The sequence below is a fragment of the Hippichthys cyanospilos genome, chromosome 5 (assembly GCF_059441005.1).
Source record: "Hippichthys cyanospilos isolate Australia breed blue-spotted pipefish chromosome 5, RoL_Hcya_1.0, whole genome shotgun sequence".
Classification (NCBI taxonomy): domain Eukaryota; kingdom Metazoa; phylum Chordata; class Actinopteri; order Syngnathiformes; family Syngnathidae; genus Hippichthys; species Hippichthys cyanospilos.
The window spans coordinates 18456430-18473853 of record NC_142373.1 but is presented as its reverse complement, the minus strand read 5'-3'; the positions used below and the strand labels follow the sequence as shown (position 1 = coordinate 18473853).

Genomic DNA, 17424 nt, shown 5'->3' with positions numbered 1-17424 from the left:
ATAGTATGACGGTTCTTTTTGGGTACAAACTGTGTTTTCTTTTATGACACACAACACACAGTGTGGCGTGAGCAACCACTAACTCTGCCCGCAGATTTGACGTCTAGAGCCATCATTGGCAATGAATTAGTGAAATGTTCTTCCGCAAACTGGCAGTTATTTGCTGCATGAGTTTTTATTCTTCGATATATATCAGTCACATATGGTGACAAGAACAATAAACAACTCATTCACTGCCCGCCTGGTAAAAATTAATCTTTGACGTCTATAACCGTCAATGGCAGTGAATGAGTTAATAAAGTCTTTTCTGAGCTGGTGTGGACTTGACTATACTACAGTTGACATTTTCACCTGATATGTATTTGTTTTGCTTCTTGTCAACAAGGTGATAGCCAATTTAGCCATTTTCAGCGGGAATATTATTTTGTGTGTAATTAATTGGATGACAAAATGATTTTTTTCACGTACACATTTTGCCACCTGGTGTTGACTGAAAATGTCATCACATGCACATAACCCATCACGGCTGAGCTTGTGAATGTGTGAATATCACATGACTAAATCCAGAAAACTGGTGTGCTGTCATTTTCCATTAACGGTAAGTGAGAAAAAAGTGTTTTGAATGGCATTAATTGTACTTGGTAGATGAGTGGCAGAAATATTTGTACATTGACGAGATGATCGCAGGTCTAATGTCACATATCCTCTGCAGAAGTACGTAAACAAATGCAAACGAGTGTTTTTCATCAAGCAAATCAAGGTGTTTACCCATCAAGGATTCCTTTTGGCTTCAGAGTGTTTTGGATGAAGCAAACAGCCAAAGCAGTGCTGCACGCTGCCGCGCAAACGCTCATGCCATGCGTTCAGCTTTGCGATTTGGGCAAATGAAGGAGAATGTCATGTGGCGGCATTAGCGCAAAATGCAGCTTTGGGAGCAAATGTGGAGGGAGTGACAGCAGAGGATGAGGGAGAAAAGGGGGATGGCAGTCCAAGAGTATTTGCCATCAACGCACTTCAAACTGCGCCCCAAAAATAAAGATGAGTGAAAGTAGGTGCGATTCAGATGAACACCTTGACCCTGGGGGATGTTTTTCCGCAACAGAAAACTTATGGTTCCTGTTGTACGTGAACATAATGACTGCTCTGCATATCAAGATTTAATAAGTACAAGCTGTCACATTCATCCTCAGTCAGTTTCACCTAAATGCTGAGAAATGACACCTCAAAATAAAGGAATAACGTGATCAATCTCGCACATACTGTACGCGTATTCTTTAAATCCTCCACAAAATTTCAATCGTGCTTTTAATGATATTTATTCCTTGACTCCATTTCACATGGAAATATAGTATTCTCTCGTTTTTGGCGGTTAATGGGGACCTCCGAGGGACTGTGTAACGTACATATGAAGTGTAAGTAAGCTTTTTTGCATGCCAAGTGATCACCTAAGCGTACTACAGAGGCTGAACAGGCATGTGTCTCTTTTGAAGCACAAACTTGACTTTTTTTTACAACACACCACACACAGTGCATCATATTGTGGTGAGTGGAGCTAACTCTCTCCGCAGTATAGAGCACTACCTCCTGCAACTCTTCTATAACTCATTCAGTGCCATGGACAGGACTTTTCGCCTTTTAAAATAGTAATTACAGTAACAGTAAATTCTGGTCAAATATGTTTTTTTATGACTAATCCTTACCTAATATAAACCAATTCAGCACTGTGTTGATAAACTGTGAACATTGGATAGTGTTTCCACACTATCATAAAACAGCTGTTACATACATGCAAGTGTAACTGAAGAATGGAAGTCAATCTTTCTCTGGCAGCACCAATATTTACATAGATATAACTCACAATATTCAGTTGGCCTTGAAAGGTGAGTGAAAATGCTAAATATAATAGCGTTTTCCTTTTCCAATGATGCTTGGAACTGAAAGAGTTAAGAGCCAGCTTGAGTCTGTTATCACCCCAGCATGCATCTGCACAACTCTCTCACTCGCAGCCACAAGACCGTGTTGTTGCCAAAACGCCTTTACGTATACAAGACTGATTTTGTCGATATAGAATTACAAACAGTGGTTTCGTTTCAAGCAACATAGCTTTCTTCTGCGGCAGAATGAGATCGAGTATTAACAGGCTGTTAGACTGTTTTAGACTCCATGTTGTACTGAACATGGGAATGTTATTGCACTACATCGGGGAGAAAAATTTGCAAAAAGAAAAGCACAAGTGGCGAGGGAACCCTGTATTTCCAACCCAAACAATATATTGATTTATTATCAAAACTTTACACTTTGTGAGCAGTTTAGCATGTTAGAATCTGATTTTAAGTTAATGAACCTCAATAGGCCATCTAAGGGAACAGTCCCTTCCTTTTGTTTTTACTATTAATAGGAATGGAACAAAAAAAACTCTCCGTGCTGACAGCAGTCAAACAATGCGTCTCATCTTTTTTTTTCCCCTCTCAAATCCAGCACATAAAAACACTAATGACGTTTTGTTTGTTTCTTTTCAAGGCACTCCTGCCGAGTTTAGACATTGGCATGTCTAAAACAAAGCCTGATGTTCCTCACAAAGGCCAAAAGTTACTCCTTTTTCTTTTCTGTCATGTCAAGTTGATGACGTGCGGACTATATTTTTTGACATCAGCATGTGTCTCATGTATCACCCTGAGTAGAAGAACATATTTCTATGATATGTACGATTCAGGCTAATATCAGTGAGTGAAAATGAAATTTACACATGATTAAACAACATTGCGTCGTAGGACTACATTTGGATTTTATCCTGATATCACAAGAAATATTTCATGGGAAAACTATTCCAGCAGGGTCCCGCTTTCATCAAACCCTTACTCAAAGATGGAACTTTCCTGTAGCAACATTTCTTACGTGACAGAATCCAGGAATAAGAATTTAATACTGGTGCGACTACCAGCAAAAAAAACACTTTGTTCAGTGTGAACATTTATCATGCCTCATATCATTGAAGCTCCAAGTAGAATTACAGTTAAAAAAAAAATGGAGGTAGTAAAAAGAGAGAGTGATAGTTTTCTTGGTAGCCAAGTGAATAGTGTCAGATCGTTCCATTTAAAAACACCGCTGATATGCCTTACACGATCATCATACGCACTGCTGAGAGATTAAAACCATTCATATCAAACTGAAGACTCAGCAGTTTGGCAAACGCCGTCGAAAATACATTTGGAAACTTTGGCATTGAAGACCTGGCACACAATCATTGCAGTGAATTTTATATCAGATGCCATTTGTACATTTTTTAAAATAAAGTTTGTCGTTTTGAAAGCAGGTTGTAATTCATTTTTCCCCATCTGCTTGTGTGTGAATGAAACATATTTCTACATGGTATAAAATATCCACAGACAAGGTCATAAAAGGCCAGTGCGGAGCTTGAAGCTGAGCTTAGTAACAAGCAGACGTTTGGCAGTGGAAACCGAAAAGAAACTTACTTGTTATGTCAGGAGTCAGGGGGTGAACAGTCTCTGTGGAAAGAAAAACAAGAAAAATAAACTGTTAAAAACTTTTTTTATTCCCGCATTGAACTCAAAATTCAAATACATTAGTAGTAGCCTACCGTAATTTATGAAATATAAGTCACTACTTTTTTCAACCAGTTTGAATCACCATGGGCACTCCTACAAGACACGTGATTGGCTCCCGGTGTAATCCACTCCTGCCCTCATGTGGAGCCAATCACGTGTCTTCTAGGAGTGCCTGTGAGCTGATTGACAAGATTGCCTGGCCAGTCCGATTCATGAAGCTCACTTGCGAGTGAGATGTTAACGCACGGTAGGAGAATGATGATGAAGAAAGAACGCATTGGAAAGATACTTTTGTATTTTCAAGTGGAACCTCTGCTTGTTATCATGTTTGGTCATCTGCAGGCTCCACTCTAGTTGGACGTCTGAGGGCAACTCCGGCCCTCCCCGATTACAACCAAGGGATGGAAACGGAAAGGGACAACTGTATAGTTACAGTATACAGGTTTAATAATTCAAGATTTAAGTAAATATGCGTACTGCAGTAATCTTTTGTCTCAAATACGTAAGTATAAATATTTTTCACATTTGAAAAATTCTGGTACCCACTTACACGTTCCTGAGGTGGAGGTGGGGCGGATCCTACAATGATTTCACTTTTTGGTCGCCCATAACCAAAAAAAAATAAGGGAAACCATTCTCCAGATTTTGAGAGCGGATAGGATTAAAAAGAGGAGAAAACAAATGATTTTGAACTTATTTATTTGGGGAAACGGGGTTATATACATGTGTGCATGTTGCCTTAAGAAATTACAGCGATTATCAGTTCTTATTTCACTTAATAGCTGTGATGTCTTTCTGTGTAAATATTGACAACATGGACATCTGTGGTTTCTAGACAAATGTAGCCTAAATGTGGACAATTTTTATTTATGAATAGGTGGGTGCACTACAGTACGGTAATTATGGTAAGTACCACATAAGTGAGGATAAATGCTGCTCAGCGTGCCTTAATATTTTATGAATGACAATATTATGCCCCAATTTCAAAATAGCCCTTTCAAGAATTGTGGGAAACATGTTTGAACGTACTCATTGTTTCCTTTGTAGATGCTGGAAGTCGTGATTGTGAACGGCTGGGAAAATGGAAGATTTTGAAAGAGGAGGTGGATGTCAAAATATTGAAGCAGACTGGTTGATATAAAATGTAGGGAACATTTTGAACGGATAATGAGAACGGAGAGGAGCATGGCAGTAGTTGGTTGCAACAAACTGAAAGCGATCAAAAGATTGGAGAAAGTTTGAGGGGAAAAAATGAACCTTTTCAGACCTCTCTGTTTCAAACAAACTAACAAAAGTGGTAATAACTGTGTGTGTGTTTGAGAGCATCTCGCACACACACACGCAGTCTCCCTGTGAAAATGTTGCTCGCAGGCGCTTTTCATTTGTTGTTTGAAGGCCCGTTGATGACCCAGACGGAGCGGAAAGGGAACATGAGAGACCAGGAGAAGAAAGGAGGGGAATCGAAAAATTACAGGGTGGAATGATGCTGAGGAAAACTAAAGAGAGAGAGAGAGATGTGTAATAAAAGATAAATCAAATATCATGCCAACGGCACTTTGTGGCCTAGTTTCATTTTTATTTTGCCTTCTTAATGTCTGTAAATGCAAAATACAATAACGAGCTCTCCTCATTCTGACTTGCTTGATTTCACCGACACTTGGCTTATTAGTTTGAGATGAAAAACAAACAGAAGTTGCCTAAAAAATTCCAAGACTTACGTGTGCATTGCTCCAGGTTGATGGTGTTGCTCATGTGGATGTTATCTATTCTGATGTGGCCTCGAGTTGGATGCTCGAAAAAACCTTCAAACACCACCTGCACCGGAAAAGAAAAAGGCATTTGAAAGCATGAGATCAACTGGATTACAGATAGATCCTACCTGAATGTCAAGTTCTAATGAGATCCTATACATAAGCTGTAACAAACATTCTGTCTTTTACAGTAAGAAAGATGCTTGACCATATTATTACTATTTTACCCTAAAATTCAGACACCAGTATAAGCCACACAGCTGCAGCAAAAAAAATCCATATATATATATATATATATATATATATATATATATATATATATATATATATATATATACTTTTCCTTTTTGTTTGTATAGCCTCAACATGTCTGTTTTGTTCCTCTTCTCGGTCTTCCAAAGCATTTTGTTTCCCATTTTTACTTTCTAGCTCATTGTGACCTGATTGTGTATTACTTTAATTGTCACTGATACTAAGAAAAAAAAATATATGAAAAAAAAATGTCGGATAGCACTTTTAGAATGCTTTTTTTGCCATAGAAAAATCACACAAGTTTACAAATTCGTTTTCATTTAGAATGGGGCGGTTAATTTCCTCCATCGTTCGTTACTGTGTGTCGTGCCACCAAGAGGGGTGATGCCATTGTAAAGCGCGCCTCAAAAAAAAAAAACATGCACAGAAGCATAAAGGAAGTAAATTGATTTCGTTTTTATTTCAATATCAATATAGTGACGTTTTGAATCAATTAAAATTAAATAAGAATCCATATTCTTATGTGATTTTTTTTTTGGGGGGGGGGACGCAGGCAAATGAGAGCACTGGTCTTAGAGTCTAGAATTGAGAGTGTATTTCACTAAACATACATAACGTAATAATGAGAAAGTAGCTCCACTTTTAATAGTCTTTAGTTTTCCAACTTCACTTGTTCAAGTGGTGCACCTACCTGATATTCCTTGGGGCTTTGGGGGAGAACGGTTCGACCCTCCCTCCAGTGAGCTCCCTGATCTCCTTTTAAAGACCACAGCAGTGTCTCCTCCTGGTCACTGTCCCTCAAAAGGACCCTCAGGCTCCCTAACGCCTCCCCCTGCAGCTGATAGTAAAAGACCAGGCAGAGCGGTCCTTGTTCGGGGGCCACCTCTGGGCTCAGGAGCCTCGCCCGCTTGCGCTGGGTGTGTGCCCCGGCGTCCAGGTGGAGGTAGTTCCCGGAGAAATCTGGAGAAAAGGAAGAGACCCACTTTGATAAATCAATACATGTACACTTTTTGGTCCCTGAGTAATGTGAGTACCTCGGTTAGAGCCAAAAAAAGGCCCACCATTTGACAATTTTTCTTGCATTATGACTCTGTCTATTTAGTGGACAACAGTCAGGAATAATTCAAGCTAACCGCAGAAACAAAAGTTCCTGTTATGCATGACTAAAACACCACCCATACGGTGAGAAGGGCAACTTCAAAAGAAACCCTCAAATCATGAGAAAAAAGTTGCAGTTCAAAGTCCGAAAAACACGGTGTATATATACTTAATTTAATATGATTTTCAGTGGGTTATCCAAATACCAAAACATTCAATAGGCACACTTTTTAGACCAGTAAAAAATGTCTATGTTTCTCATTTGAAAAACAAAATCATTTCACAGAGGATGACAGGCCCAACTGACGTTATATCTCAGCTGGAAGTGGTTACTTGGAGCTGAGGACATTACCACCATCCTTCTGCGGTACGTGGCACCACCGCAGAGGAAACCACCATTTCATCATAGCCATTAATGGCTGCAGCCACACAAATGAGCATGCACAGTAAACAGACACACACACACAGCACTCTTACAGTATAATGAATGCTGACAAACATATACTATATTATCTATCTATCTATCTATCTATCTATCTATCTATCTATCTATCTATCTATCTATCTATCTATCTATCTATCTATCTATCTATCTATCTATCTATCTATCCATCCATCCATCCATCCATCCATCCATCCATCCATCCATCCATCCATCCATCCATCCATCCATCCATCCATCTATCCAATCAGCTCTGGCAGCATCAACATTTCACAGCTAATGAATAATGTATTTAGGGTGAGTTAACTCTGTTTCTCTACTTGGAGGCATTAAAAAGGGGACCTACTAAATTACAGTTGCTCATTAAGTATATTTAGGAGGGGAAAAAAGTTGCTTTTTCCTCCTCTATCCGCGTTTGATCTTGGCCAACATACAAAGGAAGAGAATTAATTAACAAGTCTCCACGGGCGAACTAGGCGGAGATGCTCAGAGGGAGTGTATTAGCGATCACGTGAGTCTGCATGTTCAACATTATTTGTGGTGGTGCAGCTCATTTTTAGATGCTAACGGACGTCATTTGTTGTGTATGACAGATGATGAGTATCTTGTTTGTATTTGGGATGATTAGTGCGTGTTGGATTCATGCACATAAGGAACTTTTGAGATTTGGCTGCAGGAATGCACAATGCATCTAAAAGTTTAAAATGCTATGTTTTTGTGATATTAAAAAAACTACTCCCAAAGAAAACATTCAAAACTTTTTTCCAACAACCTGTACAACTCAACTGAATAGAATGAAACTCTTAAGAAGGAAACTTATTCTATATCCTAATCATTCCTAAATAATGAGTCTTTGTTTTTGTCATGTGAAGTGTAATTCAAATAAAATAAAAATTTGCATTATCTTTTTTTTTTTATTTCAGGCACTTTGTTGCACATATTTACTTAATACGTGTGTATATATATATATATATATATATATATATATATATATATATATATATATATATATATATATATATATATATATATATATATATATATACTTAAGTTAGTTATTTTTTTCCGTTTTAGACTAAGCTATAACCCATATGAACGCTGTATAAAATAACTCTTTTTGAAAGATGATTTATATTGCTTTTTATTGCTTTAAAATACAGGTTGAGGTACACCTAGACAATTTTTATAAATAATAATCATATTTATAGTCAGTCGAGTGGGGGGGGGGGTTCTCTTTTCTCGGGAGGGTTTGGCAAAATACAATTGAGAAGCACTGTGTTAGAGTGATGTAAAAACGAAGTCGTGAAGAGAAGTAAAGCTAGCTGATAGCAACCACTCCTAAAAAAGGCCAATTTCAAATTAAAAGCATTCAACATACATTCCATTGATGCAAAGTATGATGAAGAATTATTTTTCCTTCATTTATAAAATCGATTTTGGGACATTTTATATTAATTCTAAATCGTAAATTTCTTTTGTTAATCAATTTTTGGGCTATTGGTAGACCGGTTTGTTTATTTCAGCAGAAGTTCAATTCAACGTTTTTTGTTTTTTTTTTTCACCAGGACATGCAGTTACTGAGCTATGCATTATACCATCATTAATTTTGAGGACATCCTGTACTTTTCTTCATCATGAAATAATTGAGGACTACCGCTTGCATCACATTCAATTATGTTCCCACTTGAGCACTTTATTTCACACAATTTGCAGAAGCGACATTTTTAAAAAAAAATTCACATCAAGGTCACATCCGCAAGTAGACGGACAAGAGTCATCAGGCTTTCAGCCAATGGTGTCAACTTTGCTATAATTAATACATGGTGACACAATTACAGGGCAAAATAGTGTTCAGGTCTGAAAAGGCAAGATAAGACTCCCGGGGAGAGCTGCCACCTATTCGACCTAAAGCAATTCAAAGCAAATGTATTAGGTGTTTCAAATTGATATCCTCGTCAATGGCAGCGAGTGGCTTTTTGCCGCTTTTCTAAACTCCTTTTCTTTTGCTTTTCAATTACAAGCATGTCTAGCGTGGAGAGTTTCTTTCTATGAAAATCTCACCAGGGTATAAAATTCAGTCACGGCCTATCTGAGATCAAAAGGATCCTTTCTGAGCTCTGTTCTGTTCAGGTCGGGCTTTTCTCTTTTAAAGCCGCTAAAAGAGCTTTCAGTGACAAGTGCGGGGTTTTTGATGTGCGTAGGGAGACAGCTTGCCGCGCGCATGTGGCTGTAGAACACGACTTAACGTCATGTTGCTGTCTAACAGGAAACTTTCTCTGCCTGCATCTATTACTGCCAAATTTACTTGCGCATAAACTTGCATACACGGAAAGGATACTCAAACGCACGCACGTTTTTACGGCTGCACTTCTGAGGACATACATTGACATTTTCTAGCCCAAAATCATCATCATCAGAAATATTTACCTCCCATACCGCACAGGTGTCGAACTCCAGTCCTCGAGGGCCGGTATCCTGGATGTTTTCGAACTCTCTTTCCCAAACATACCTGATTCAAATGAATAGGATCATTTTCATGCTCCTGCGGAGCTTGCTAAGAAGCTAATCATTTGAATTTGGTGTGTCGGGGAGAGAAAAACAAAAACATGCAAGATACCGGCCCTCGAGATCTGGATTTCAACACCTGTGCCTTACCATAACCTCAGTCCTAACCCAAATCAAAGCTATACTTAAAAGCAGATCCTGACCCTCAAAAGCTAAAATGTCCTCACTATGCCGGTAGAAAACTCAAAACGGTTCTCACATGTAAAGTCTTAAAGTATCACACATACACATTTGTACAGCTACACTTGTGAGGACATTAATGAGGTAATACATTTCCAAACTCCTAACCCTAACCTTAACCAAATGAAACTATTGACCCTCAAAAAGAGGTCTGACAAAGTGAGGAATGGCCTAAATGTCCTCACTATGTCAGTAGAATACTCAGAGTGGTTCTCACAAGGATAGATGTGTGTATAGGAACACCCACACACACACACACACAGGTTTGTGTGAGAACCGTTTTCTACTTACATAGTGAGAACATTTTTGAGGAGTACCGTGATACCTCTAAGGACATGCATTGACATAATGCATTTCCTAGCCGCTGACCCTAGCCTTAACCATCAGAAATGACTGCCTAACCCTCACTCTAACCCTGACCCGAACCCTACCCCAATTCACACCTTTCCTCCAAAAGCAAGTCTTGGCCCTCAAAAGGAGATCTGACGGAGCGAGGACCAGCCTAAATATCCTATGTCAGTAGGAAACTCAAAGCTGTTCTCACAAGTATAGCCGTGTGTACAAAAGCACAAACACTCGCACGCGTAGGAGCTGTGCAGTCAAGCTCAAAGTGTTTGGCTTTGCTACACAAACAGAAAGCATCGGTATATGGCAAGGTCATGCCTGCGTGTGGGCGGGGGCCCTTGAATGTTCAATCTGTGGGCCGAGCCACCTTGAGTGGTTAAATATGTGTGTTTGTGTCTGCGAGAGGCCTCGGGGAGAGCTGGAGAGCTAAGGCTGCACTTCTGTCAGAGCCATCATCTGATTTATCTGACCGCCGTGGGCCTCGTGTGTGTTTGAGAGAGTACAGTAAGTATTGCACGGCGTGTGTGTGTGTGGATCGAGGGCGGGGTGATGGAGCAAATGTGTGGCTGATGGACAAAACAGTGGAGGATACCTCGGGGTGTCTTAATAAAGATGAAGACACGTGAAAAGCACAAGTGACAGAAACAGGAAAAGGCAGTGAGAAGATGTGATAACGCTGATGGATGAGAAGAGGAGCGGCGAAGCGTATCAGATGACAGCATCCTCACAATGAGTGACTCAAGTAAATAAAGGCTGAAGTAAGTCAGTGTTTCCCAAACGCTGCTGAACCGAGGCGCGTAATTTACAAAGCGAAAATGTCACAAAAAGAAGTTGAGGCTAGGCCATGAGTCAATAAAAATCGAGTGAGTCATTTTCGGTCATTTCAAATTTATTCCAATTTTTTGTCACTTTTTCAAAATGGGTCTCAATTGACAGCTTATTCGGAATCAGGTGAGAAATTCTGTGCCATTTCACACCGGTAAATAATATATTAGGGTGATAAAAGGAGAAGCTCTTGTCATGCAAACCTGTGGGAAACTTCCCCCTGGTGGTAGGATGACAAAGTGCTTGATTTGACGTGTAAGGTAGACGGCTTTTTAAATGTTAATATCGCTGAGGATTAGCTTAATTAATCATGATATACCTTGATAATTAATCAAAATTCGATTAATTGTGCACCCCTGCTTGGGATTAACTTTTATGATAACGAGTGATCAGCGTCAAGATAGTCATGAGCATTTAAAATAGTGATATAAATTATTATTATAATATTATTTCATTGGTTTTACATTTCCCTCTTTGAAGGTAATATTACTTGAACAAACAAGAAACGGTTTTAAACTGTGTAAAAAAATCTGGGTTTTAATGGGTTTTGCACAGTATATAATGGATTCAATGTATATATATATATATATATATATATATATATATATATATATATATATATATATATATATATATATATATATATATATATATATATATATATATATATTTATAAGACTATAAGACATCAGGGCAAAGAATATAGATCTGTGGGGGTCACTCACCCGTTTCAAACATAGAATTATCCAGAGCGAACACTCAGAAAAGCATATGGCACACATCTAAGTACTCACTCTCTGATCCCAGTGTCAGATCCAGTCTGGTGTCATGTGGGCTATGACCGACAGCACTGCTCCCGGCGGTGTGCAAGGACCAGCTGACACCTGATTGGGGATCGGCGGACCAGCCGCACAGGCTCTGTTCGAAGTCACATACGGCCCACGGCGATGGAGTGGTGACTGCAACACAGTCAAAAACGCATACGTGCGCTCAACTTTGACTTTTAATAAAACACAATCTGCTTTTACATTGGATCACTAAATTTGCTAGTTTCTATCTCTGTGTCCTGACAATTATCTTAACTGAATTGTGTGGCACTATTGCTAGCTGGGAACTCACTAAAACATATTCCCAGATGATAAGTGGAATAAACAAGATGCTATATTGAAAATCGCAAACTATAGCCAACAGCTAAACCATTAATATTATAAATTAATTGAGATTTTATAAAACATTGTGAAAAAAACATTTGATAAACATCTTTGGCGTAACATCTCGAAGCAAAACGCTCTTATTTAGGGATGCGGCATTTCTGACGTTGGCTAGCCTTCAGAAAATTCCTTGCTTAAATTTAAACTGTACTTAGCAGCACACTACTTTGCTCCTTCTTGAAGTTTCTCCCCCCAAATTTTGGTCTAAACGAAGTTGCCAGCTAAAAACGCATATTTGAGTCAGCATAGTGTGTTGAAATGTGATCAGTAGGAACGGCGACTGTGTCAGACTGAAAACTATTACAATGGTCTTTGAAATACACTTGTATTTGACAAACTTTTAAATTACAACACATTTTTGAACACCGCGACAACCAACTATGGCAAATGTTGTGATTTAATTAATTTAAAAACTGTAATTGCTTGACCGTACTAGGTTAAATATAAACAGTCACTAATATATATATATATATATATATATATATGTATATATATGTATGTGTGTGTGTGTATATCCTATCCCAGTTTCATAGCTATTCTGTGCTCATAAGAGTGCTTTATCACAGCTTTAGCACATTTGAATAAACTGGGATGAGCATGAATATTTCACTAAAACAGGGAGGGAGTGAGAGGACAATGAAAGAAATTGAATAAGCCGCATCACAGCATATGAAATCAAATGTATGCACTTTTAAATGCAATAAAATCCCATTCTCCAGTAAGATTAGTCGCCAGAGAGGAGTCGCTCTCCATCACATTCATCATAAGTTTGTGAGTCTGCGTGTGCGAGAGAGCGGATGTGAGGTCTGGTGGCCGTGAGATCTGATTTGCACTCACACAGAGCTTCATCAGGGACTTTTGATTCCAACAGACTTCAAAGCGTAGAAACTCAGCGGTGCACAACGACATCAGCGGATTGACCTTAAGTGCAGCATGGTATGGGCTGCTTGCTTGCGTCAATGTGCGTGTGCTCTTGGTTTTTGCTACGTTGCGAGGACCAAATCCCATGTTTGACTGTTTTTGTGGGAACCTCTTGCACTCTACTGTCTTTGAGGGGACCTCTTGCGCTTGTGAGGAGATTTTGGTGGACCCCACAAGTTCAGACCTCTTTTTGAGGGTCTAGACTTGCTTTTGGCATATGGGGTTGAATTGGGTTTTGGTTGAGGTTATGGTTAGGGGCTAGGAAATGAATTATGTCAATGAGATGACCCCACTGTGATACCCCACCCGACTTGTACGTACGTTTGATTTCCACTAAATTGTGGGACCAAATCTCGTGTTTAACTGTTTTTGTGGGGAGCTCTTATACTTGTGGGGACCATTTTGGTGGACCCCATAGGTTCAGAACTCTTTTGAGGGTCAATTCTTGGTTTTAGAGCAAGGGTGTCAAACATATGGCATGCGGGCTGGTTTTGGCCTGCAAACGGGTTTGATTCGGCCCATGAGATGATTTCGTCATGTAAAGTTTAAAAATTGAGCTGAATCAATAAATGAAAAACTTGGTTAATCATGGTAATGTCAATGTTTTTTTGAATGATAGTGATATTGCACTATTTTGGACAGTATAAAAAAAAGACATATAAATCTGAAGTTGTTGTTTTGAAGTTATATAACTATATACCAGGATTTTATTGGTCCGGCCCACTTGGGAATAGAATTTCCTCTCTGTGGCCTGCAAGCTAAAACGAGTTTGACGCCCCTCTTTTAGAGTATAGTTTTGAATTTAGTTGAGGTTAGGGTTAGGCAATCTGACGCTAGGAAATGTATTGTCAATGGGGTGTGCCCACTATGATAGAAACCCACTACCTTGTGTGTGTGTGCGCATAAGCGTGTGTGTGTGTTTGTGTGCCTACCAGGTCTCATTGCTGCAGTTGAATGTTCCACCCTGGGCAGCGTGGGGGTTGCCGTGTCAGGCACGGTGGTTGTTTCTGCAAACAAGGACAAAAGATGGAAAAGTTTATAAAGTTGAGATCGCACTAACTAATAACGCTCATTTATTTGATACATGATGTTTAATCTAAAGTGCATACAAGAACATTCTGTAAAATATATCGATTGTGTTTGACAGAAGCAAGACAGAGGTTTTATGGCTGTGCACTGTAGCGCTGACGTTTGTACTTCACGCACACACACACACACACACACGCACACACACACATATATATGATAAATGCGGCACTCACAGCGACCTTGGTGTCAGAGGGTGTATGATAAATCAAAGAGTGGTGCAAACAGCCACACATCAGCCGCGGGCTTTGTCAGTAAACTGGCCGTGATAACCACTTTTCCATAGTTGCTTCTCTAAACACTCGCCGAATGTTTAACCTGCGCCCCCCTTTCGCCGTCGCATACACACTGCTCTAAGTGTCTACGTATGTTTATCTGGTTCCTTTCACCAAGTTATTTTCAGGAAAGTACTGTCTCTTATCTTCTGTCTTTCACTCACCGTTTTTTTTTTTTTAAACTTGCACCAGGATCTGTGAAGCTTTTTTTAAACATTCAGACACAGACACAGACATCAAGTGTGAATCGTTTTTTTTTTTTACCTCCATGTTTTTGTCATTCACATGTTCTTTCAGCCCAATCATCTTACTGTCTACTGTGGTCTGACAAAATAATAATCAGTTATTAGCAAATTATTATTAAGATGTGTGGATTATTAATACACAGTGAATTCAAATATTTCGTATTTTTTGGGTCTTGAATTGCAAACCGGAAAAATTGAGCAAAAAAAAAATAAAAAAAAAAATATATATATATATATACAGTATATATATATATATATATATATATATATATACAGTATATATATATATATATATATATATATATATATATATATATACACACATACACACACCCCCCCCATGCACAAGCTGAACTGGACTATAAGCCGCAGGCTGTATCATCAGATATTCATGCAGGAAGATGGTATATGAAAGTTGTATACATTTTTTAAAACTTGCAAGTTTACAGCAACAGTGTGAACAAAAAACACATTGCACAAAAAACACATTGCACATAATTGACATATGCAATCCTACATATAAATACAATCACATACATATCAAATTAAACATTACAAATGTTTATCCAAGACCTTATTAATTTTACTCATATTTTTTATTTTTTTAATACTATATAAAACTCGGATTCACATCTTCTCAGTTGTATTCCATCATTCCACAAATTGCATATATATATATATATATATATATATATATATATATATATATATATATATATATATATATATATATATATATATATATATATATATATATATATATATATATATATTCCCCAAAAAGGAACATTCGAGGCAGAGTCTAAAATGCGATTTGTGCAGTAATTGGGTAGGTGAGTCAGGGGCCGCGCTGACACAGGAGAAGATGCGGGAAGTCGGATGTGTTTATTTGAGTCATCACACTGCGCGGTTCATAAACTGTAGTCACAGTGGAAGGATTTCGAGTCCAAAAAATATCCGGCGTATTCTCCCAACTCACATGTACAGTGCATGCAGGAACAAGTAAATCGTCACTCCACCGGATCAGATATTAACAGAGGATAAGCAGCTCCTGGCAGCTGACATTAAGCGCTTTTAATTTGGTGCCCTTTACCTCTGTAATTACTCCCCCTTGAGGAGGGGCAAGAGGAAGTGAGCATGGGGAAGGGCAGACAGACATGAAGACATGAAAGACGGAACCTATTCAAGTTTCCCAGCATCACCTTCCGAATTAATGACCACACGCAGCGATTGCCAACTCTATTCTCTGGCTGCATTCCATTTGCTTGATTTTTGCGTATGTGTTTTTCATTGACTACCATTCCCTTTCTCACTATCAGGTTGCATTGCCATGCTGGTGTAAATATGAGCCAATCAATGGAATTGTTATTTTTTTTGTTATTTTTCCGTTCGATTCAAATTATTGTCCTGTGAGTAGGGCAGACGTCACGCAACTTCAAGTGAGAAACAGGTGTCGGGTCCTCACCACCACAAACGCCTGCGTGCACCCACGGACACACACACACATACGCAGCCTCGGGCCTCATTCGAAAGCTGCTGACTAAGCAGCCTGAGGCGGAAACAGAGAGACGTGAACTGTTCAATTATGGAAAGAGCTCTGGGTATAAATCCACCTCTGTCTAGTTAAATAATGACTACCCTTTTTACGTGTGTGTGTGTGTGTGTTTGGCAAAAAGAGAATACTGTAATGACTTTAATTGTTGGTGACAATGCACGGTGAGAGGATTTTCTCTTTTTGACCATTCAATGACATATTTGTTTAAATGTTATTGCAGAAAAAGGTCTGTATACCTGTGGCCAAATTTACAATTACTGAATAAAGTGACACCGATTTAAAAATGAATACATTCAATCAGGGGTGTCAAACTCATTTTTACTGAGGGCCACGTTGCGGTTACAGTTTCTGTCAGCGGGCCGGTATGACTTTGATCAAATAAATCTAAGGTGTGTTTGTCACACTGCTAACTAGTTTTGAAATCAGAGAGAGATAGAGGGCAAACAAATGCTTGTTTTTTTCCCGTAATAATTTTAAAAGCTGAAGTCAACTGATAAATGTGGTATTTTAACCAGAAACTTCTATTCGAATCAGCATTTCGCGGGCCACATCAAACGATGTGGCGGGCCAGATCTGGCCCCCGGGCCTTGAGTTTGACACATGTGCATTAAATGATTGAAAAACTTGCAAATAAATGTGTTGTTAACACTCTATGTTTTAGATATAATCGTAAGTATATTGCAATACATATATATGTTACCATTTACGCATGGGCGCACCCATTTTTGGGAAAAAAAGTGTGTCTTGTATTTGGAGAATTACGGTAGTCACGATGAATTAGGACGCTGTGAAAGATTCAAATTTCAACAGCAAGTGTATTAATGGATATAATCCATTACAATTGCACTGATAATAAGCAGAAATCTATCAATGTGTCTTAATAAAAATGCAAGTACGACAAGTGACACTGAATTACTCATTGGCCCATTGTGTAGCACAAAGTGTATCCTTGTAATCGTCGGCTTAAGTGTCTTGCTCACAATCAAGATAATAAGACCCTTCTGGCAGTGAATAGCTAACTATCACAGAGAACCGCAGGAAATGAGTTTAAGTGTTGCAGAAACCATTACACTAAGCATGCTATTGACGGAGGGTGGATTTCACATC

General features: G+C 38.8%; 1 protein-coding gene across 1 annotated transcript in view; it reads right to left on the bottom strand.

Moving 5' to 3' along the window:
- LOC148423857 (neuropilin-2-like) overlaps positions 1-17424 on the bottom strand; it is a 113531-nt gene that overhangs the window by 14374 nt on the left and 81733 nt on the right. Inside the window, exons 12-16 of the mRNA XM_088414710.1 lie at positions 14089-14163; positions 11819-11983; positions 6261-6529; positions 5285-5381; positions 3474-3506 (exon numbers count right to left, since the gene is read on the bottom strand). Of these exons, the coding sequence (XP_088270836.1) occupies positions 3474-3506; positions 5285-5381; positions 6261-6529; positions 11819-11983; positions 14089-14163 (639 nt within the window). The remainder of the gene's footprint in view (positions 1-3473; positions 3507-5284; positions 5382-6260; positions 6530-11818; positions 11984-14088; positions 14164-17424) is intronic.